Source organism: Chamaea fasciata, unplaced genomic scaffold (genome assembly GCF_029207755.1).
Source record: "Chamaea fasciata isolate MVZ Bird 193981 ecotype frontalis unplaced genomic scaffold, bChaFas1.0.hap1 SCAF_2, whole genome shotgun sequence".
Lineage (NCBI taxonomy): Eukaryota > Metazoa > Chordata > Aves > Passeriformes > Sylviidae > Chamaea > Chamaea fasciata.
Window position 1 is genome coordinate 46095489 of NW_027094087.1, and position 23499 is coordinate 46118987.

Here is a 23499-nt window from a genome sequence, read left to right on the forward strand (position 1 = left end):
GGAAAAACCCCAACTCTTACCATGCAAATTTATTGAAATGTTGCCTTAGAGAGAAGTCCTTTTTTTTTTTTTTTCTTCTCCTAGATTGTTTGATGTTTACATTTTTAATATGCTCTTTCTGCTAGATCTTAAGTTAAATTTTTGATTCAGCTAGAACTTACTGACAAATTTGCAGGATGTTCACTGCCTAACATTAAGACATATATATTTTTATTACATCTCCGGAAAAGAAGAAGAGAAAGGAGAGAACAGCAGGGGCAATTTAAATGAAATATTAAGTTTTTGTCAATTTTTCTGAGTTTTGCAATGTGCAGGTTTTGCAGGAGGCTGTATTGTTTGGAGGCTCCATTCAGCTCCGGTGGATTCTAGACAGTTCATCACCGCTTTTTTTTTTTTGGTTGCTGGTTGGTTGGTTGTTGTTTTGGTTTTTTGTTTGTTTTTAACATGCTTCCATGCATTTTTGTTCATATTTTTTTGTGTACATCACATCTGAAGTTGAAGAAGTAAATAACTTTATTTCTGTAGAAATAGGGAAGCAGTCCAGAATCTCCCCCTTTGGCATTGAGCACTCTTTGGAGAGTGCGTGACATTGGAAAGAGGTCCCGATGCTGGTGTCTGTATTAGAATTGGTGAAAGACGCTGCTTTTAGTGGACAAATATGTAAGAAATCACACTGTATTATGAACTGAATTTATTCTCATCTACACATTATCTAGTACCAACTGCACTTTATTCCCTTCTCTTCCTGGAAAGTGATGTTCCTTTATTCTTGTGTTCTCTTTGCAGGAACTTTGTACAGGATAGAAGAGTTGTAAACTACTCTTTTTAGCTGAAATGTGTAAAAAATAGTTCAGATTCCCAGATTTTCTGACTGAGTTGTATTATTAATAATCCTTTCTCATATATTAATACATAAGAGGCTTTCATGACAAAATCTGGGATTTTATCTCATTTTTGGCAGATTTCTTCCTTGAAAGGAACAAGCTAGAATTTATGATGGGATAAACTTTAAGCTGGTTGTAAATACATGTAAATACTCTGGGCTTGAATAAATCTGAACTTTTAAAAATAGTCATGCTTTGGTTGTGTAGCATGCAGTTTATAACAGAGAAGATAATGTTAACCTATTTCCTGTAAGTTTGATGCATGTTAATAGAACTACTGCATTTTTCAAAATGTTTTTAAGTTCAGTCAAATGAAGAACCTAATGTAAAAGCAATTTGAGCTAATGTTTATCTTCTGATTTTGTTTGGTCCAACTTAATTTAGCCAGCTGAACTATGAAATGTGCTCACAAGACAAAACTCATGAGTGGCCCTAGTAAAATTAGCTATTTGTGGAGTTATCAACTTTTGGAAATTTGTATTCATAATATGCATAGAGCATCAGTAGAAGTAAAATAACTTTCAAGTCCTTCCTAAACCTCTATAAAAGAAGAACATAATTTTAGTTCATAGTGTTTCCATATTTTGAAAAATATGCAGCTTTAGCTATGGTGAATTTTTCCAGTGTTCATAATAATTACTTCTACAAGGGGTGCTGCACTAAGCTGCAGCCTTCTGGCAAATGTGGATGTACTGCATCCAGTTGATGTGGGAAAACAGTCCTGGTTAGAAGGTAATCTGACTTTGTCTTAAATGTGGACAGGAACTCCTGCATTTCTCCTATGTCTCCTTTTTGTTTTTAGATAACTCTTTGTTATCTGAGCATTCAGCAGGCCACTTCAATGTGCTAATGGGGCAGAAAGTGTGCCAGAGAAAATTATGGAAATGCCTTTATGAATAAGCTCAGAAAAAGTCCCGAACAAGCTCATCTCCATCTGAAAATGAGTGCCTGGGCTCTATTGCAGTGGGCAGGAGTGTGTGTGGATGAAGATGGGGTTGTTTCAGCAACAACCAATTGACTCAAAGCAGGCAAAACGTCTTGGTATTTTTCAGTTCTGTTTGTCAGCATAATTGGAAAACTTTTTGATACATGAAAACCCGAAAGTTTTGTGGAAAGGAAATTACAAGAAGATGGAGTAGTTATCATTGCGTCACTGTTAGCTCTGATGTTTTCGAGAGAATGATTTATAAGATTTTGTTCTTTATTTTAGGATTACCTGAAGGTACAGGGTCAGTGATGAGACTTTGTGTGTGCTAATGAGTTTGACAACAGTTTTGACCTAAATGTCTTTCTGGGAAATCAGGTGCTTATAGTGTGTCTTCTCAGCTGTCGTGCCCAGTAGCTAGTATCTGTTTTTTTCCTGTACATTTTATTTTCTGCTGATGCACAAATTTTTTGCTATTTGACTGTTACCTTCTATCCTCACAGAGCTGTTACATCTCATTCCACAGAGTTATATCTGCTCAGCATTGTGCATTGAAATGTATGCAGTGATAACCGCTGGGTTTCGTACATTTAAATGTTTTTACTATTTGTAACTTTTCTCACTCTCAGCTGTTGTGACAATAACCCTTAGTAAATTTAGATTTTACTGCATTCTTCAGTTATGAAGGCAGTTTATGTACTTTTTGAGGATTACCCCAGCAGCTCAGCCCCACGCAGCCGCTTGCTGTCCAGGATCTCTAATTTGGCTCTGCATGTATGATTAGATCATGTCACAAGCATTGCTAAGGTCAAGGTAACATCCAGTGCTTTTTCACTGTCCATAGAGCTGTTTTTCTCATTGTATAGGATACACAGCTTGATGAGACACAACTTATCTTTGGAAAATCCTTGCTGGTTGTTCCCAGTCATTTATTTTCCTTTACGGGCCTGAAAATAGCTTCCAAGGAGAGCTTGCTGCATAACCTTTTCACAGACTGAGATTAGTCTGGTTGTCCTATAATATCACTGAACCTTTTTGCCCTTCTCAAAGAGGGTCTCAATATGTGCCCTTTTCCAATGATCTGCCATTGTGCACCGTGACCTTTTGTAGATGACACAGTGGCTTTGCAATGACATTTGACAGCACCGTCAAGCACCCTTGAATGCAGCCCGCCTGGTCATGTGGACTTGAGTGTGTCCAATTTGTTGACATTATCCCTAATTTGGTTTTCCTCTACTTCCTTTCACCAGGACTGTGCCAGTAGTGTTGGGAATGCGTAGTTGGGAATAGGATGTGAAAACCGATGCCAAGAGGGCACTGAGAATGCACTGACAGCCTAAGCTTCTGCTGTCCTTTGCCCCTTGGTTCTCCAACACACTGGGTTGGTAGTTAAAGGGTACAAAATGCAAAACAAATAGAATTCCTGGTATAAATAACTTATTCTGCAAGAATAAGCAAGATTATTTGGTGCCACAAATGTGGTGTTGGAAGAGGAATCAGGTAATTCTATTCTTGTGAGTCATCATTTGAATGGGTACCAGGTCTGCCCTCATCTTGCTGTGCTTTCTAGAAAATTATGCCTTGTTATGGTTTGTATTTAAATTTTTGCTGTGGTTATATCATGGGCGTTTAGTATAAAAATATTAAATCTTTCAGTTTCAAAAACTGCATTTTTGCATTTATACACTTCCCAAGAACTGAACTACTACTTCCTGTAGACTTCATTGCATCTCTGGTATGACTAGGGTGATTTTAATCTCTTTAAAAACAAAACCAAAAATTACCACTGCTGTGACTTGGGAGAAGAGTTAGAGAATGATGCCACAAAATGAAAATGCCAAGTCTCCTAAATGTCATACTTTGCTGTTGTGTTTGATTTTCATAATTTAACATGTAGAAGTCAAAAAAACCAAACCTCATACATGTTTTATTAGTAGGCTTATCTTTCATTATCAGATTTTTTAGGGAATAAGAGGCATAAACAGTTACGAGGTTCTTTAGAGTTTTCTGTAGAAGTGATACTGCATTTATAGTTCCCCTTGGTAGTTGAAAACTTAAGTGTCTGTTTCCCCCCCCCAATGTTTAACTGTAGTCAGATTTTACATCTCTTTCTTTATAGACAAAACTAATCCTACATTGTGACCTGTTAATTTTGAATTTGAGATTTTTAACTGTGATGTAAATTTAGAATGATCGTCACTGATTTAAAGACTTTGGTTCTTTATTCTGCTATATTTATTACTAAGATGAATTTTGAACTCTCCTGATGATCCGAATAAAGGGTATATTGTAGTGTTGTGTCAATACATTTCTACAATATTTTTGGTATGTGAGATGAAATAACCATTTTTTTAAAATCTGCCTTTTATGTAATAAGCCTTCTTGCTTTTACTTATGTACAGATTTTTTTTAGCGTTTTTTTTCCTCCCAGAGGCTGAATATTTCTTATGATGCCATTGTACTTCCAAATTCCATAGAACATAAAAAACTACGATGTTTAGAAGCAGCATTGGAATAAAAACTTGAAACTCTTAAAGATGGCAATTTTTTGGTTTAGTTTATGCAAGCTGTAAGAGCAACACCTTTTATACTTTTAATGGTAATTTACTTGGGGGTTTTTTTTTGGTTGTTTTTGTTGTCATTAAAATCTGCTGGAAGTGATGCTGCCGGTAATAATTTTTTTCAAGTTTACGCCTCTGATGTAGTGTTGTCTCTCTGAGTATTTTCCACAAGGTTACGTAGTTTGCTTGTGACTACAGTAAGTACTGCTGTTGTCAGCAGCAGTGTACAAAGTGAGTTTTCTTATTCTTGCTGCTCTGATGCCATTTGTTACTACTGGAAAGCACCGCAGAGTTGAAGATACCAGCCTACTTAAGTGCAGGAAAGTAAGAATAAATCGATATGAAAATAGGTTTGCAGATTGACCAGCTTTTCTAAGCCTACTGGTAGGTGGAGGAGCTGCTGAAGTTACTTAATGTTTAACTCCAGGCAGCAGGGAAAGAGAACAGATTTTCCCAACATGAGCTCTCTGTTAAAAGGAAGAAGTTTAGCTGAATTGAGTCTTACTGTGCCCTTAAAATGCAGCCTGCTAAGTGGCCCATTTTGTTACTCACAGTTGGCTGTGGAAGATGTTTATAAACAGGACTTTCTTCCCTCCCTTTTTTTTTTCATTTTACTTACTGCTGTTTTTGGGTTTTTTTTCTATTTTGTCTTTGAATATCTCTTTATCTTCAAACATTTCTTTATTTTCAGAGAAGGAAATTGCCCATGTCCAAAATCATGGAGAAGCCTTGGGCTGCATTGTGATTCTAAACAGACTATTGGCAAAATATTTTCTTAAGTTTTGTAAAATAAACTTGGTCATTGTGTTTGGTACTCCTGCAAACTCTTACCACTCCCTTTAAAAAGTATTCCCCCAATTCCCTTGGCTCCCAAAGAGTCGCGTTAGGTTTTACAAAGAAAATATAACTGGGCTTAAAGGTAACAGCAGGACATTCCTATGCCTGTACATGGAAAAGCTGGTACTTCTGCTGTGGTGGGGCAACCATGGTGTTTTTGCAGCCTCAGTGTAGAACAGATTTCAGGAGTGGGATAGGAATTGGTTTGTTACTTTTTGTCTCAACTGTGTCAGCACAGTTCAGAGAATTTAAGTCACAGAAGCCTTTGGTTATTTTTTTCTTCATTGTGGAGGAGCGTTTAGCATGGTGCTAAAAATGTGCTTTATCCATAAACTTAATATATTTTCCTTCTTTTTTTGCCATGCTTATATTTCTTCTAGACTTAATGGGTAGGGTGAGGACCCAGCAGAGAGGCCACTTGGTCTGGGTTCCCTCATGCAGTGCCTGGGCAGAGCAGAGCGAGGGAATGGTTCCTTCCCTAAGCCCTGGGTCACTGGTAAGGGCCGAGCAAGATTGGGCTTTGAAGCTTTGGATTTCAGCTCTTAAAATGGCCTTTAATGTGAGAAGATTAATTTTCAGGGGCTTCATCCATTGCTTTGAGAAGACCAAATGCTGTGTTCTGTAAGCCACCCTGTCAAATTTCAGCATTAAAGCCCTGATTGTGAAAGAGTTAACATACACAGCTGAAAGAGTGTTCTTCCAGTTTTGTTCAGGAAACAGCTGAGGGGTTTTTTTCCTGAAAAAATACAGAGAAGGTCTGCCATCTGGTATGGAAAATTTTAGTCCAGATTTAATTTGGCAAAAATTTGACCAATTAAAAATAGTTGTACCGTCTTAAATGTATGGCAGGCTTCATTGTAGACAGTGCTACCAGCGGTGCTTGTAGTATCACCAGATTTACGGTAGTACCTCGCGTTAATACTGGCTCATCCCTCAAATACCTTGAAATCGAAGCAGATAAGCAACAGGGCAATGAGAGGAACCTTTAGTCTGACCCATTTTGCTCCCTGTCCTGTCAGTCGTAATGCATGTAACAGTAGCAGCTGTGTGGTAGCGCTTCTCCTGAAATACAGATCTCTCCAAACACCTCAAAACTGAGTAGATGAGCGCATAGGACAATAAGAGTAACCTAAAGTCCAATTTGTTCTGCTTCAAATTTCTATTGAGTAACAAACAGCTGGATAGCCAGACTTTGCTAGATAGAGGGTGCAACAATTTTTAGCTGAGAAAATTTCGCTCTTTTTATATCAGTGGCATTGGAAATCTCTGTGCTGTAAAGCAACTTGGGGTTATGTTCAGAAGCTGCTCGTGGAGTGCTCCATAACTTCCTTATCCAGCATGGGTTTGTGTTAATTTGATCTCAAAATCAAATTACCAAAGATCATCAAAAGATCAAATTGTGTAATTTGATCTTAAATTTGTTTATGCCTTTTAGTCCTTGTACTATTCTTACATCGCGATTTGTACAGTTCAGTTATGCGCTTAGCATGAAAATGGTTTCTTGGTTTTGGGCTTCATGCAACTTGTTTTTGTCTTAGTTGTGTAGAGGTGTGTACTCTGTGGGATCATGTAACACCTTGTTTTGGTCACTTAAGAGTTTATGTTCAGCATTGTCTCTTTCTCTTCCAGGCTGGCAAGTTTTAGGGCTTTATTACATGGAAACTTTTTAATGCCTTCTGTGGTTGAGTTCCCTACTATATTTTTCCTTTTTTGTGTCAACTGCTGTGTATTTTGTTGTCTTTTATCTCGCTGCATCCATGTAATTGGCCCCTTACTGAAATCTTCTGTTGTCTACTTGCTGTTTGTTCTTTCTCATTATCCATGTTCAAATTTGTCCATTAATTTCCCACTTTTCTCTCTTTTCTCTAGGCGGTGATGAATAGGGAAAAGTGTGTATTTTGGGTAGGAATAAAGCAATTCAGAGTTTTACAAATGGTGAGAGCTGGAAGAAGCAAGTGCATTTTTCCCCAATCCTTAAACTACAGCTTAGTCTTATTTGCCTTAAGGATGGTTGAATTTAATTTTTTTAGGGTGGCTCTTCACAGCTGTGAAAGCTGTATTCATTAAAAACGAATAAGACTTCTTATGTAACCTAGAGGTTCGAGGCTATACAAGTGCTCCAGATATTGAAGGCAATACTGTTAAAGTGTCATGTCCCCCAGGAGTACTGTGGATGCCTGCCCACAAGTGGGAAGGACAAGCACTCCATCTCAGAAGTTTTGAGTCTTTGAGCCTGCGAACGAGCAAGAATTCAGTATTTTCTTTTGCTGCAGTGTATCTCTTCCTGATTTTGCTTTTGGTAGCTGGAGTTTCTAATAGGCTTGCATTTAATTAAATGATTCTTACGTACTGTTTGAAGTACAGGGAGATCACGGTATTGTTTTTAAGTGTTGCGTGTGTCTGAAGCTGAGCAAACTTTTAATAGATTCATGAAATGGTTTGGATTGGAAGGGTCATCCAGTTCTAGTTCCCCTGTCTGGGACAAGGACACCTTCCACTGGAATCCACTTCTGGATTCTTCAGATTGCACTAACATCTGGTGGAGATTTTTTTATTAATCTTGGCAGTTTCATTACCTTGGTAGGAACAAAATTTTAAGGTGCATTTGGTACCTAGGGGAAAGAAACGATGTTTTAATGTGATATGAGTTCTGGGCTGCTCAAGAATTCATTAAAATAGGGGTGAGACTTACTGTGCCCTAGAGTAATACATTTATGTGAGAAAAAGCCCTAGCTAGGCTTGTTTCTAGTATGTGCTAGTTGTTTTCTTTGTTTTCTTTTTAATAAGAGAGGTAAGAAATGGAAGAAGTGTTAATCATTGCATTTAGAAAAGAAAGTTTTTAAGTAATCTCAGTCTAATGAGAGCAGGCTTATATTTTAACTTTATCAAGGTGTTTTGGGTAGCTTACAGTTTAGCTGGATATCCAGACATTTAACTAGTAAAGAATGAAAATAAGATACATAATTTGTGTTAGTTAGAAACTGATCTCTGAATGGTACTGAAGAGCTCACTTTGATTTCACGGTGCAATTAAAAAAAAAAAAAAACCAAATGAAACTTCTTTTTCTCTTCACAGGAAAGATGATAAAGATTATGCTTTAAAACAGATAGAAGGTACTGGAATTTCCATGTCTGCATGCAGAGAAATAGCAGTAAGTAACAGTTCTTTTTACTAGCAAACAAACTTACTAGGAGTATTAATTTGCATGCATGCTGGGTTTTGTCTGCCCAATCATGTTATTCTGCTATGGGTGCTACATTTTTATCATAGGGGTATAAATTAAGTACAAATCTGACTGAAGATTTTATGTGCCTGTTATGTTTGCTGTCTAAAATTGACAGTGTTTTAAAGTTGCAATTTACTGTCTGCCTCAGGGCAGATTATATTTAAATGTAGCAGTTTAAAAATATGATTTGTGTTAGTGACTTAAATTACACATTTGGTCTGACTTCTAGTGTTGTACTTCAGTTCTTTTCTTAAAGAAATTAGTTCTTACTGGCTTACAATGATTAAAATTTGAACTTCTGTTTTAGTGATGATTTCAAAGCTGAGACTATTGTTGCCTTGGAGGATGTAATACAGCCATGAATGCTGTTCAAACATTTTCTTTAGTTTTTCATGTTTCTATTTGTATATTTCATGTTGTTAGAAACTGGTGAATAATGTCCTCTACTTGTAGTTTGTGAGAAGCTTGTGAAGAAAGTGCATGAACTGGTATTATGAAGCTTACCTGTTGTATGTTCTTATGTTTTACTGCTGCTTGGGTTCGTTGTTCTTTAAATGTTTCAAATGAAATTGCTTACTAAAAGGAAATGCACATAACTTAAAGGGGTGTGTGGGAAGGAAATAAAGTCCATATTCCTCAAGAGTGTAAAACTTCACCCAAAATTTCATTTTCATTGACTGAAGTGAGTACTAGGCTTTCCCACTTAGTCAAACTCCACTTGGTTTAGTGATATCAAAAACATTAGTCCTTGATCTGAGGTGAAAAAGAAGCACAAAGAATATTCTTTAGGAGATACTCTTTTTCTCCAATGGTGAAAGCTGAGCCCTCTGCTATTGTAGACATCCACTCTGAACTAAAGGAGCAGAAAACAGGGTCTTAAATTTTACTACTTTCAACCACTTGGGCACAAGTTTTCCAAATACTGTGACTCAGGCTGAATGCTTTTAGGAAATGTCAACTACCATTTCAGAGGGATTTGGGATAAGTTGTTGTCTTTCTGCAGTGATTTGCCTGAAAAGATGTGAAGAGTTTGTTCTGCTTGAACTTGGCTGCAGAAGCCTGGCTGGTTTTGGGGAGGTATCTCTGCTCTGTGTATGACCCTAACTCAATTTCTGTGCATTGTGGGAATCATTGACTTGGCTGACAGGCAGGAAGGATTTGGACTCATTCCTCATGGGCAGCAAGGTCCCCAGTATTGATGGAAAAGGCGCGAGCAGCAGGGGTGTTTTCTCCATGCTCTGGACTGCTGCAGTGTGTGCCTTTGGAAGAGAACATCAGTGCAGCTCATGACCCACGTGGGACAGGGTTGGTGAGGAAAGGAGGGAACACAGTGCAAATACCAAAGATGCCAAGAAAGTGGGTATTGAGAGGGAAGAGGAGTGTAGAGCCCAAAAGCAAGCCTGGGGATAGAAAGAGAAACCTGAAACAGTATTTCTTGAGCTACAGTTGACTTTGCTTCTGGTTATGTTTCCAGGCTTGTGACTTAAAATACTGTGGTTGAATTTTCCTGCAGTTGAATTAATAATTCACTGTGGACTTCTGGGTTTGAATTTGTTTCTTGCCATTCTTTTGATGTTGCTGTTTGAAGTGAACAGGAGAATTTTTTTTTCCCCTGGAATGGTGTTGTTTATTTTAATTCTAAATAGACTTAAATATATTTTTCTACCCTTCTGTCAATTAATAATGTAAAAGGAGAAAAATGGACCTCCTATGGAAAGGAATCACATTGAAAATAATAATCATCCTGTTTATATTGATGATATGAATATTTGTAACATATGTGAAAATGCTACTGAGTTAACCAGCGGTATTGTACCCTGTTGTCTGTACATATAACGAGTAAAATTATTTGTTGTACTAAAAAAGTCAAGACTGTGTGCCAGACTTTGTTACAGTGTTCTGGACTACCCAAATTAATGCATTTGAAGAGCGTGGTGGTGTTAAGAGGAATGAGGATGATTTGATTTGCATATAAGCTGTATCCATTTCATTTTCTCTGTAGAGCTGAGGCTTGTATATTCTACTCTGTGACAATCTGGGAAGAATATTGTTTGATATAAATCCCAGTGAAACTCTTGTTTTTACAGCTCTGCCATGGCTTTTGTCTTATGATGACTAACTTCGGTTTTGCAGTATTGAGTAACTTTTATATTTAAAAATGCCCATAACTTAGTCTTCTAAGACATCTCTTTGATGCAGACATCTGAGTTAGAGAACAATGTAAGAAAAATAAAGTAACTGTTGATACTCATCAGTTACAGGGAAAGGTTTGAACTAGGTTAGAGTCCTGATTTCATATGGCTGAATCAGTTATGGGATGAGCTCAATCTATAACTCAGTTTAAATAAGTGATTTGTTTGTGGTTTTTTTCTTCAATCATTTGAACTTTGATTTTCTTCAACCATTTGTTTACTTGGTGGAGTTAACAGTTACTGTGCTAATTCAATCAATATGTTTCATATCAAGCTAGTTGAAGGGTTGTATTTTTCCTTATCTTTGCCTCATTCATCCACCACGGTAAACATTTGTGAATCCTGCCTCTTTCAGCACTTTAACTGAATGTTTGTCTGCCCGTATCTTGTTCTCTGCAGATCTGTGCACTGCCTGCTATGCTGGGTATCTGTTTTGTGATCTGCAATATCACTTCTGAGGATTTAAGCAGGCACTAAAAGCTGCACGTTCAGCATGCCAAGAGTTGAATTTGTGGTAGATGGGAGAGCAGAGAGATAGAATGGTGAGAAGATTTGTATAAAAATATGCAGAATGTACAAGCCCAAATGATTGATTCCTCGTCTGCTGATTTAATCACGTGGAAGAAAGTCATTAAAGTCTATCCACCTGGAATAGTGCAGCAAATGCTATTTCACAGTTCGCAAAGCCGGAGAATTCTTCAAGGCTGTAGAAAGCAGAAGTAGTTAACTAGGCTTTAAATAGCGCTTCAGGATTTTGTCTTGGACAGTTTCCTATACATAAGTCCTAGGTTTTGAAGCAACCAAGTGATTTGCTGACACGTTTTATGTTGATCAGCATTTTTCATTCAGTTTTAGCAGGTTTTGCAAGTACTTTGCTTGCGTATGCTTCCTTTGGCTAGTGAGGAGTTGCTTAGGTTGAGGTTTTGTTTGGAATTTTTGTTTTTTGTTTTGTTTAGTTAAGGGAGCTATGAAGGTTTTGGGGTTTTTGTTTTGTTTTGCTTTTTCTTTTTACCAGTTTTCCATGTAATTTGTTTATTGGTGCCTGGTTAGGTCAACAGAAATACCTGATAGTATTAATTTTTATCTTGGCTCTGAAGAGGAAATACTAGGTGTCATAGCAGATGCTTTCAGTGATGGAAATGTTGAATGTGACAATGCAGATGTCGGGTGGACAGTGCTGTGCTCTGGCTGTCTCCTGTCTGTGTTGTGTCCTTTAAACACCATATCCAGTTTGCGGGAGTTAAAACAGCCTTGGGGCTGCCATGGATGAAACAGAAAACTACAGAAAATTACCAGCTGGCTTCTCTGGTTGTTCTCACTCTTTCGGTCTGCCTTGGAGGCATTCCTAGGATTTTATATTTCCTGTTAAAACAAGTGCAGGCTGTTATCACAAAAGATGCTGTCCGCTGTGTTGGATCTAGTGATAATGTGCCTGCAGGATGTTCATCTTCGCCAAAGGGCAAAAGAGCAGTTTTGTTAGTTCTGTGGAGTGGCAAGCAGAGTTGAACCATCCTTTGGCTGTGCTGTTACTTAACAGAGCTCCTCTGCAGCTGGCCTGCTCATCTCTGTATCTGCACTGTCCCCATGCCTTTCACCTGGGCTGGAGGGCGGCAGGCCCGTAAGAAGGCCCACAGCACATAAGAAGGGAGCTGCTGTTGGTGAATGGTCTTGCCTGCATTGACCTTGGTAGAGGAGGCTCCTCTAGAGAGTCTTCTCACACACTGGGCTTTCCATGCCCTGGGTGACAACAGTGTGTCACCATGTGATTATCAGGTCTGTCTTCCCTCTGCCAGTGGAAGGGATGGAAGAAGGGTGTAAGGGCTCTTTCATAGGCTCTTTTCACAGTCTGAGGATGACTCTGATCTCTTCGGCCTGCAGCAGCCAGAGGGGCCCCATGAGGCAGAAACCAAAACTGGGTGACACCAGGATTTACCCTCTTCAACACCTTCCCCTGGTTAAGGAACAAATGAGTCTCGCAAGTGAGCTTGCCTGAAGAGATCCTGAACCAGCTGTGTGGCAATGAACAGAAGTTGGGTGTAGGTTCCTCAGGTTGTGGGGGTTGTCATGTCCCTTCCACGCAAACAGTGAAAGCAATTTCCCACAAGAAAGACCAAACACAGAAATCACTTAGATGAATGCTTGTCTTCCTCGTGTCAGAGGACGTTATGGTTTCTTGGCAATCTTTCCGTGTAAGGAAAGGTTACAAAGTACTGAGGAAGACATGTTTATTTGCCTCTTTTTGGCATGTTTAATGTTTCTCAGATACTTTAGTTTAATACTGACATGGTATGTAAAATATCAGTTGTGACTGCTTACTTTACCAAGCTACATTAGTGATCTGAAGACAGTATTCTTGAGAGATTTTGGGTACAGGGAGTGTAGCACTGTTTATAGTTCTGTGACAGTGGGACGAATATGCTGACTAAATGTTGTAATTAGAATCCTTAGGCATCATAATGTTTTCTGTGTACAGCAGAATTTGTTCAAGCTTGATATCCAGTGTCTGTCTCATCTGGATTCTTCATCCACCTCCTTACTTTGAGGGAACATTTAGTAACACCTCTTTTAATACTTTGAATGTGTTTGGAATTAAAAGGTGCTAATAAATATTGACTTGCATGTGACATCACATAAGACTCACTTATTTTAGACATTGCAGAAGGTAAAAAAAGGTTATTTCTCCTCTTGACGTTTTGAGTTGTCAGGCTTCTTTTTTGCACATTTAGGACTTTAAAAAATCAAAAGAATAAAATATACAACTTTGTGAAATTGTTGCTTTGTCTGAAGAACTGAAGCTTCAAAAATGTGTTGTCAGCTTCATAATAAATTCTTAGAGTGAGCAGTATTATAACTTTTTGTTACAATGCCTTTGTAAGCTTTTATTTGAACACTTCTGAAAGGAAAACAGCTTGTACTTTCAGCAGGTATTCTGTTCTTTTTTTAGTACTGTAGAATGTCTGACTCGTGAGAATATAAAACTCAAATTGTATTTACACTGAAGCAAACAGATCTCGAATCTGATGCATAGGAGCTCAGCCAGCCTGGGATTTGAGCAGTTTTATAATAAATTTGGGGGTTAGTTTATATAACGAGTTTAAAGTACTTGAGTCCAGCTCCACTGTTTCATAGGAAGCTAAGAATAGTGATTGGAAACTTTTTAACAAATGTTTGTGGCTTAGAGTTGGGTGACATCTCTGGAGTCATCATATTCTACTCCTGCTCTTGCAGACAAGCAAGGAGTACTTAAAACAAATTAGCAAGCTGCAAGTTAAGCTTGTAAGGAAAAGAGATCTCTGAAGGCAGTTTCTGAGTCTCATTCTAGTAATGAGTCTATGAACATTATTCAGCCTTTAAGCTAAAATTAATCATGACTAATTCGTACCCATTTGTACTTATCATAATATTGTCAGTTAGTTAAAATAGCTCTTCTCTTCTGCTCTCATTTTAAAGAGAGAGATAGAGACTGTTTCTTCTCTGCTTTGTTTTGGCAAGCTATAAGCGGCTTGGCTTGCAGGTTTTCTTTGAGCAGTAGGCTCTCCCTTCCTCTGGGTATCGGCTTGGGCTTTCTTTGCCCTGTTGCAGTTGGAATTAATCTTTCCTGAATGTGCCAGAATTAGGCATAGTGTTTCAGGTAATATCTTATTGCTGCATATACTCATCTGTTGTAGCAGTAATTCCACTGGCACCTTATTTGTTACAGGATGAGTAAAATCTGTCATTCTCCTTCCAGTCTGAAAGTTGCCCTTTCTGCATCAACTGCAATCTGCTTTGTGTTCCAAGCAGACATTTGCTTGCCCATTTTTCCATTGCAAGGCCATGGCATGACTGTTAACGTATGATGTTTGTTTTTGGATCCCTTGGTGAAACTGATGTGAGCCTTTTTGAAGGATGAGCTGATGATTAAAGCTGGTTGATGCTGTCAGACTAGCCATGTAATGCAATAGTGACTTCTGTTTAAAGGAGTGTTTGGTTGATACTGCCAATGGCTTTGTGTGTAGCCAGTTTTCTGACAGTCCTAGGGCTTGGGAGAAGTGCTGCATGGCACTCAAAGGAAGGTGGTCAGGGCAAGAAGCTGCTTTTTCTAAAATAGCTGATGTCCTGACATAGGGGAAACTCCTTCTGGGCCAGGTTACTTGGCAAATTGCTCTAGCAGTTGTGCTACATTATAGGATTTTGGGATCATTTAGGTTTGGAAAGACCTGTATCATCAAGTCCAACCATTAACCCAGTACTGCCAAGTCCGGCACTAAACCATGTCCCTCAGTAACAACGCATCTGCATGTCTTTTGAATACCTCCAGGGATGGCAACACAGCCGCTTTCCTGGGCGTCCTGTTGCAGTCCTTGACAAGCATTTTGGTGAAATAATTGTCCTGATAACTGATCCTGTGCAGCTTGAATTATAGAAGTAAGCATGGTCGTATTGCAAGGCTGCATTTTGTAGGTAACGTTCCCTGTGGACCGCAAAGGTTTGCAAGCATCAAGAGTAGGGGTTGACATTTGCAGCTGAGCTGGAAATCCTCACTTATGTGAAAGGTGCTGTGTCTTGGCTTGTGAGAAGTGTTGTAGTAGTGGAGAACTTTACGAGAAATGTGGGAATATCACGGGAGGAAGCAGGTCATGTTTATAAAAAGTTGTGCTGACTTCAGCTCATGCTATATGTGAAAGATAATTGCTGTTAGTGCAAGAGAAGATTATTGGCCTTAGTCATGCTGCAGTGTTCCTGGTTCCCTTACTGCTGCTGTTGATTATTTAATAACATCCTGTTTTACTTCACTTTCTCCTTGCTCCTGAAGTAATTTAACAATTTTATGCATCATTGGGACACTTTGATTTACTGTCCCTCAGCTGCCCTGTGACTGTGTGGAATGAGTATTTCTTCATTTCATTTCAAGAAGGAGTTCGAGGGACCTTAGTGTGAGCCCAGGACCTGCACACAGGGATGCTGTTTCCCTTGCTGGATCTTGAACTATATGAAAACAAGGGCAAGACCAGCCAGGGACAAACATGGGCATCTAAAACAGGTGTATTGCCATCTTTGTCTTTTTCTGATTTCTATTTCTTTGAAGGTCTGTTGGCTCTCCTTTCTTTATAAGGGGGTACCCAAACGGACTAATATAAGAGAAACCTTTCTGGTTGAGGAAATAAATTTGAATTGTCATGTGATATGCAAATGCAACGGAAGGCAATTTACGGAGAGCCAAACATAATTTTTGTCTGCTTTCTCTTTGTGTTCTACAGAGCTGACCTAGGATAGACAGAAGCAGTTAGATAACAAAGTCATTAGGCCAAAAAATAGCCTTTATCATTAGCAGGCATCATACTGATAGTCAAAGCATGTTTCTTGCAGTCTACTTTGTCTGAATTGTCTTTGTTTGAACTCTGTCAGCTGCTGGACACAAGTCAAGTCATCTGGTAGGAAAGGCATGTGGTTTTATGGGCTAGAGAGGCCTGGTTCATGGAGACTGCGGTTGCTGAAAATGCTCTTTAAAGCCCATGTGATGTGTTATCATCTGCATGAGCTCTTTCAGATACTTCAGACAGTGTTTGCATTTGTCACTGTGAATGTTTCAACTTTTCCAAGACAATGATTCAGGAATCATCTGTCACCACTGCAGCAATCATTTCCTTATTCTGATGGTTTTGCTGATGTATGTTAGCCATACTATTCACTGGGTTGCTTGTGGCTGTCTGGCTTTAACTGAATCCATCCGGTATTTTAAGCACACTGAAAGAAGGTGGATTTCAAAGCTATTCAGCACAAAAGGCAACGGGAGAAACCAGCAAGAATGATAAACGGAGTACACAGATGCACGAACAGTACCAGGTGCTGTTAGTGACAGCAGCAAAGGCCAGAACTCCTAATACAACAGTGATGGGCTGCAAAAGGAACTTCTCATGTGTGTTCTTGAACAATGTCAGCTGGGACTGATAAGGAGGAAAGCAGGTTCTGTGGGATTTTTAGGAGTAGAGTAGGACTTTTGGGTATTTGAATGGATTGCTGGGATGTTTAGAGGAAAAGTAGAAGGTAGGAAGGGGAATGATCAAGGTGGAGTGGGAGGAAAAAAGCAAAGAATGCTGTCAATCTCAAAGTCCGCAAAGACTACCTTAGAACAAACCAGGGAAAATTCTGTGCTGCCTCACTACACAGACAGGGAATCCTTCTGCTGCATTACTTAAAAGTTTCTCTGATTTGTATTCAGCTTTGGTGATAGGTTTTCTGTGTGTTCTCCAAGCTGAATCACATTTCATGTGAAGAGGTTGGATTTTTTTAGGTAGGTGATAGTTACTACCTCGGGAATAAAGAGTACGAGAGACTTAAAATGGGATCAGAAAGGACAAAAGGGAACATTACGTTATTTTTAGAGCTCTGACTAGTATCTGCATCTTTCATCAAGGAATAGTTTGTTGTATCTGGTACAGATGTATCCATTAGGTCACAGGAAATACAATATTTTGGTATGGACACGTAGTTGCTGAACTGTCATGTAATCTTCTGGCACAGTTAATTAAAATTTTGGCATAAATTTAATGTGTGAATTTATGCTGATTAAAGAAAAATTACTTTGTTATAAGGACTGGCACAGTCCTTATCCTTAAACCCTGCAACATCATTCACCATTGAGAGGCTGGTCTTTGGTGCTGTGCCTGTCTGGCATGCAGTTAATCTCCTCCACATTGGCCTGTATGGTGGAGTGTGTTGGATTTGTGGCTAGAGGAGTGTTGATAAGCCAGCAGTGGTTTAGCTATTGCTTACAGTGTTCAGGCTTTCTCTGTTTCCCATTCCTGCCCCTCCTACCGTTAGAGGGGTAGCCTTTGCTTGGAGACTGTCTGGGCATCCATCCTGTGGGAGGTTGTATGTGATTGCCTTTGCCTTGCTTCTGTTGTTTTTGGCTGTGGTTGTGGTGCTTAATTCCTTTCTCACACTTACTAAACTGTCTTTATCTCACTCACAGATTTTCTTGCATTTTTGTTCTTCCATTCATGTCTGAGTGAAAGAGGTGAGCAAGTGGCTCTATGGGGTTTAGCTTCTGGCTGGAGTTAAATTACCACAGGCAGTCCCCACCTGTAATTGATAAAAAAGTGCAAATAAGCATTTCTTGTTTTTTTCCCATACTGATCTTATTTTTTCTAGGTATCACAGGCATTTAAAGAATTCCATACTTCTTGTGGATCCTGCTGTAAAGTGCCTCGATGTAGTGCTTTTACAAATCTTAGAGTTCTAGTTTTACCATGCTGAAACTCTGCAGCCTTCTGTATTGATTTCTATTGCTGCTTTGTCTCCTCTACACTATCTCCCTGTTTGATCTTATACTTGAGGTAAAATCTCTGTGGGCTATAGGTCCTTTTTTCAGGAAATGTCACACTGGAGACTGGTCAGTGAGTCATAATGCAAGTCTGTCTCATGAAAAAGGAAAGAAGGAAACAAGTACGCTTCCATTTTACTATCTTAGTAGCAGCTAAGATTTTAGCACTTATGACAAAAATATAAATAGAAAGTAATGAATTTTTTTGTTTCCCCTGTTATGTAGTGGAAAAATTGTATTTTATTGAAAATAGATTGTCTTAGAAGCAAATTCTGTGTTTGGAGCAGTTTAATTTTCCGTTGGCATTTTTTTAAAAAAGAAAAAGCCCTAACCATTCTTTTTAATAAAAAATGTCATCATTTTTAGCACACTGAACTGGCAGGAAATTGACTAGTTTTGGGCAGTCACACTTAACCACAGTTTGCTTAGATAAAGCTTTTGTTTCTTTCTTAGCAATTGAATGAGTACAGTATGATTGTAACATTACCAGTGGAGCTCAAATAGACTGATGCTGTCTGCATTCAGTTGTTTTGCTATATCTCATCTATGTTTTCCTTTTGGTGGGGTTCAGACTATATTTTCTGAAGCAGCTGAGCTGGTTTAATGGCTCACTGCTGCAAAAAGAAGTTCCAGGCATGTCCCTTTGCTGTGGCTCTCTCTGCTGTTAGTACCGTGATGTGTTTCAGCCCAGGAGCTCCATACCAGGTTGCCTTTCACCAGCCTTTGTGCATCCAGAATAGTTTTCTCTTGAACTGTGTCCTATTTCATGGGTGGCTTCTGTGAATGTACTAGCTGGTGTCATCTCTGTTGTGGCAAGAAGCTGAACCCTCTTCTGTGGAGAATTGTGACCTTATAGATCAGCAGAGTCCACCTTGCAAACTGCATCTTGGTTTAGCTGACTGTATTGACAGCCTGTACATCAGCCATCCCATTCAGTCTCAAATGACTGCAACCAAAATGCAGTGTTTTCAGATAATTGGGAGTGAGGAGAAAATGGGGTACCCCAAATGGGACTGTTGAAGATAACAACCTATGCAAAAGGGCAGATGCCACAGCTGGCTGTTTGCAGTCATCTTGGTCCTGGTTAATAATGAGGTTTACATAGAGCTGAGCTTTTAGAAAATGAGTAGGAAGTGAATGCCCTGAGGGGGTTATGGCCTGCTTTCAGCTTTGATTTGAAACTAATGACTGGTTCTTTCATGAAAAAGAAGTGGTTTTCTATGGCTTGCAGATTTCAGCCTTTGTTGTTTGTGTTCTAGGTATCCCAGCTCTGGACGTATGGATATAATTGTTGTGGACTTTTTCTTTTACAGTTGCTGCGGGAGCTCAAGCATCCAAATGTCATTTCTCTGCAGAAGGTGTTCCTTTCTCATGCTGACAGGAAAGTGTGGCTTCTCTTTGACTACGCTGAACATGACCTCTGGGTAAGGTGAATTGTTTGTAGGTACCAGGCTTAGAGCTTTAGTTGCAGCAAAGGGACAGGATCAGGGGAGACAGATAGTTTTTAAACACAGCATAGCTGCTTACCTCCATGTTTGTTGGAAGCATTTTCAGTACTAAAGGAAAAGCAATGGAAAATGTTGAGTAAACACAGCACACAGTTAACCTGTGATCTCTTTAAGAAAATAAACTTCAAAAATCTGCAGAAATCAGCTCTCAGTAGCTAGAAGTCTACTTGAATAAATGTAGATATAATCCCCTATTACGGCTACAGTAGGGTGCAGGAAAATGTATTGATTATGTGGGTGAATTCCCTTTGAAAAATGATGAACTTATTTTCTGAATAGGATGTTTCAGAGTTTTGGTTGCATTGATTGTCATCTGTGAATACATGAGATGGTAGTAGACACTGTATATTTAATTCATACATTTCAGTGGGAAAAATTTTTCTCAGCTCATCTGCAAAAATTCCATGTGTTTGGGATGAAAGCTAATTATTCCTAATTGGAAGATACAGCTTTAAAGTATAAACCTATTAGAGGCAAAGTAAATTTCTTTTAATATACATACGGTATTCCTCAATTCAGTATTTGTAAGCTTAATATCCATTTGAAATACTTAAAAAAAATAAAGTAGCATGATAAAAAATGAAAAATACCATGCACCCTTGTCTTCCCTGAAAAAAGGTGTGTGTGTCTCAGATAAATGCTGGCATACTTTGGGAGCATTGCTCTCAATGCTACAAATGCTAACCTCAAAAGAGGTTGATTCATATCAAAGGGTGCAGCAGAAACAATTTGTAATGAGGTGGAAATTTTTATGAATGTGTACGTGTGAGAATTGCACAGTATGAATCATGAGTTGTTTTTTCATAAGCATGTCACTTCACACAAGCAGAAGTAAAACTAGTTTCTTTTGAAAATAGTGTTCCTTATAGTTTGGAATTATTCAGTAGCATTTGCCTAAAAACTAGTGTGTCAGTTTTCTTTCTGCTAAGCTAAATGAAAGATATTTTCTTACAGTTAAATGTTTCAAAAGTTCTGGTACTTGTTACTGAGGTTTTGTTACCAAAATAAAATTAGGGACAAGAAAGTTAGCAAACAGCTGAAATGTTGAGACATTCTTAAGGCTGATAAACAGAAACAACAACATCTTGAGGAAATGGAGTACAGTTGGTTTGGTTTTGTTTTATTTTAATATGATGGAAAAATAAGAGCACTCTTTTTTTTTGCTACTCCCCCATATTTATGACATGCTAAGCTACAGAGGTCTAGGAATGTTTGAGGGGTTTTTTGTTTCAAAATGTGCTGCAAGGGTTCATAGGAGTATTATTACTACGACCTGTCCTTGTTTGTATTTATACATTTCTGCGTTGCTTCATACTTTAACCTAAATCACCACAGAAGCCTTTCTGTTAATGAAACACTGGTTTGGATGTCAGTAACTTAGGATGACCATCAATTTTGACCTTTAAGTTTACATGCATATACCTGTATGAACTCCAGAATTTCCCAGCTGCACCAGCTCCTGGTTGTTCAGTGTATCTGGATGTGAGAGCCTTGGTTGCAGTGACTGGGCTGGCTCTGTGCCCCAGAGAGCCGGCTATGGATCAAGTGCTCTAGCACTGTGTGTATTTAGCACAGCAGGTTTTAAGTAAGGCTGGGAAAGGGCCAGATAATACAGAGTGTATTAGAGCAGGAACAAAAGAAGTCTAGGACAACCATCTGCTTTTCTGCCTCTCTTTGAAGGTTCACTTCTCTCTGTCCACTGTATGAAAATAGCATTTGTTTTGGAGTTGGTGGAAGTGAGAGGTGAGAGGAGGTGAAACTTGTGGCTCAGGCTGAGGGATGCTTGTGTATGTGGTGTTTGGCTGACAGTGCAGAGACTGTCACCTTTTCATCAATGCTTCTGTATATCTCCATTTTTACCGTTGTCAGGGCAGAAATGTGCCTGTTCCTCACAGGAAAGCCAAGCTTTCTGCCTGAAGCAATGGAGGGCAGGCTGTGTGGAGCTGGGCTGCAGCAGGAGAGGAAAGGCAGTTTCCCGAAGGGTGTTAAATAGTTGGGTTAGCTAATTGGCACCTGGAATATGAGGGGTCCTGAACGTAGGAAAAGCACATGATAGAAGTTTGGTGCCAGGTTTTGGAAGACAAGATCTGGGCTGTTTTGATGATCACACAAATGTGAGCCATTACAGAAAAAAGTGTGAATATATTAAGGAGTTTGTTCTAGAAATTGCCTCTGTGTTTGAAGGAGGCAAACATGGAACTGGTTACCATGACTATGGCACACCTTGCTGTTGAACTTAGTGACACCTGGGACTCAAGTGTTAAGACAACACATCCTTTTGGGCTCCTCCTCGGTGCCAGACATCATTGCTTGTATCTAAACTTAGAATTGCTAAAGGTTCTTTTTCTGTGTCTGACTTGGTGGCTGACTTTTACATGGACAGATTTGTAGACCTGCTCTGTCAACAGCTTCTGTTTTGAGAGTACTGTGCTATAAGGGTATAGCAAATAAAGAAGAAATAAATCTGGGCTTCTGATTTAAATGTATAAAATTCCTAATACAGTTAGCAAAAATTTCTGCTTGGCACTAGGTCTTGACTGTTACAGTCATTATTACTGTAGGAGAAAACTTGAAAGTAGAATAATATTGGAGGTAATACACTTGTAATTCTGTGATTTTATGTACAGGATATCAGCCTATCTTAACAAAAAGACTCCCCAAACAAAAATGCCTCTAAAACCTGAAAGATCAGTGATCTGCAAGGAAATATTCTTTGATGGTCATATTAGTTTTGTATTCCTCATACTCTGCAGGGCTTAGCTGCCTGCTGGTGTTAAAGCACAGCAAAAACCGATTTAATTTTTGAAGGGTTGCTTTGGGACAGTGATCACTTTACCCAGTACAGTATTAATTTTTTAGTACTTAAGGCACATGTTTCTAGTTTGAAAAACAAATCATGAAAGGTTGAAAAAACCCTAAGAAGTCTGTGTGAGGAGTTGATGGCAATCTTTTTGTGTAAACATTGCACTTGTTTTATTTTCATTTCTTTTTTCCCCTTTGCAGCATATAATCAAGTTTCACAGGGCTTCTAAAGCAAACAAGAAACCAGTTCAGTTACCTCGGGGAATGGTGAAGTCGCTGTTATATCAGATCCTAGATGGTATTCACTACCTGCATGCTAACTGGGTGTTACACAGGGATTTGGTAAGTGGATCCACAATGGGTTCTAGCACTGGGATGATGATTGAGGGCAAGGGTTTTTTTGGTTTTTTTTTAATTGATGAAAAACCACTGGGAAACAAAAACCTTGGCGCTAAGAGCATGTACTAATAAATATATATTTTGCACTGCAGTCAGACGGCCTTGATTAGTAGAGTGAATTTTAAAAGCTGGCTGTGGTCTGATATGCTTATGAGAGCAAGTGTATCAGATGGCTGTTTTTATTTTTTGGTTTTTCAAATAAACTATTTTAAATGGGTTCATTAAATGACAGGCACACTGAAGTATAGAAAATGCCTCTAGTAGTATCACTGCAGGCAAGACAAATAACTAAATACAGCTTTGGGGTAGGTGGGGGAGAATGGCTGTAAGAACTGCTGAAAATTTTTTTTTCTGAAATTATCAGTGTAATGTAGGAAAGTGACTTTTGAATGCCATTATTTTCTCTTAATGTTTATCATCTACCAGCAATATAGCTGTGCCAACTTTGATTTCTGCAAGAAAACTAATGTTTATCGAAACTACAATGTAAGGAAAACGTTTTTAACCTGAGTTAGTGTCTTTAACCAGCAAATTCTTTTCAACTGGTGAATCTCACCAATTCTTATATATTTGCCTTCAAAATATGCCCACAGCTGACTGGTGTTTTTTAAAGTCTCTTGTCTTGAAATTGGGTAGTTTCTCTCATCCATTTTTCTGTAGCTCTTACTCTTTGATAGCATTCTTTTTTTCAATTTACTTCTAAGTGTACCACCTATGTATGAAACTCTCATGCATGAATGAAATTTCAGTAATTAGAAGTATCATTATTTTGACCTTTCATTCCTATGAGTCAGTATTACCAGTGGTATTCTGTGTTTGATGAAATAAGTCTGGCTTCCTTAATACTCCTCCAGAGTCA

General features: G+C 38.7%; 1 protein-coding gene across 5 annotated transcripts in view; it reads left to right on the top strand.

The window, feature by feature from the left end:
• CDK8 (cyclin dependent kinase 8) overlaps nt 1-23499 on the top strand; it is a 75422-nt gene that overhangs the window by 15586 nt on the left and 36337 nt on the right. For 4 of the 5 annotated variants that reach the window (XM_066175907.1, XM_066175908.1, XM_066175906.1 and 1 more), the window contains exons 2-4: nt 8283-8358; nt 19245-19355; nt 22443-22583. In XM_066175907.1, coding sequence (XP_066032004.1) covers nt 8283-8358; nt 19245-19355; nt 22443-22583 — 328 coding nt within the window. Of the gene's footprint in view, nt 1-8282; nt 8359-19244; nt 19356-22442; nt 22584-23499 lie in introns of those variants that run through there. The other variant, XM_066175910.1, reaches the window with a different exon arrangement.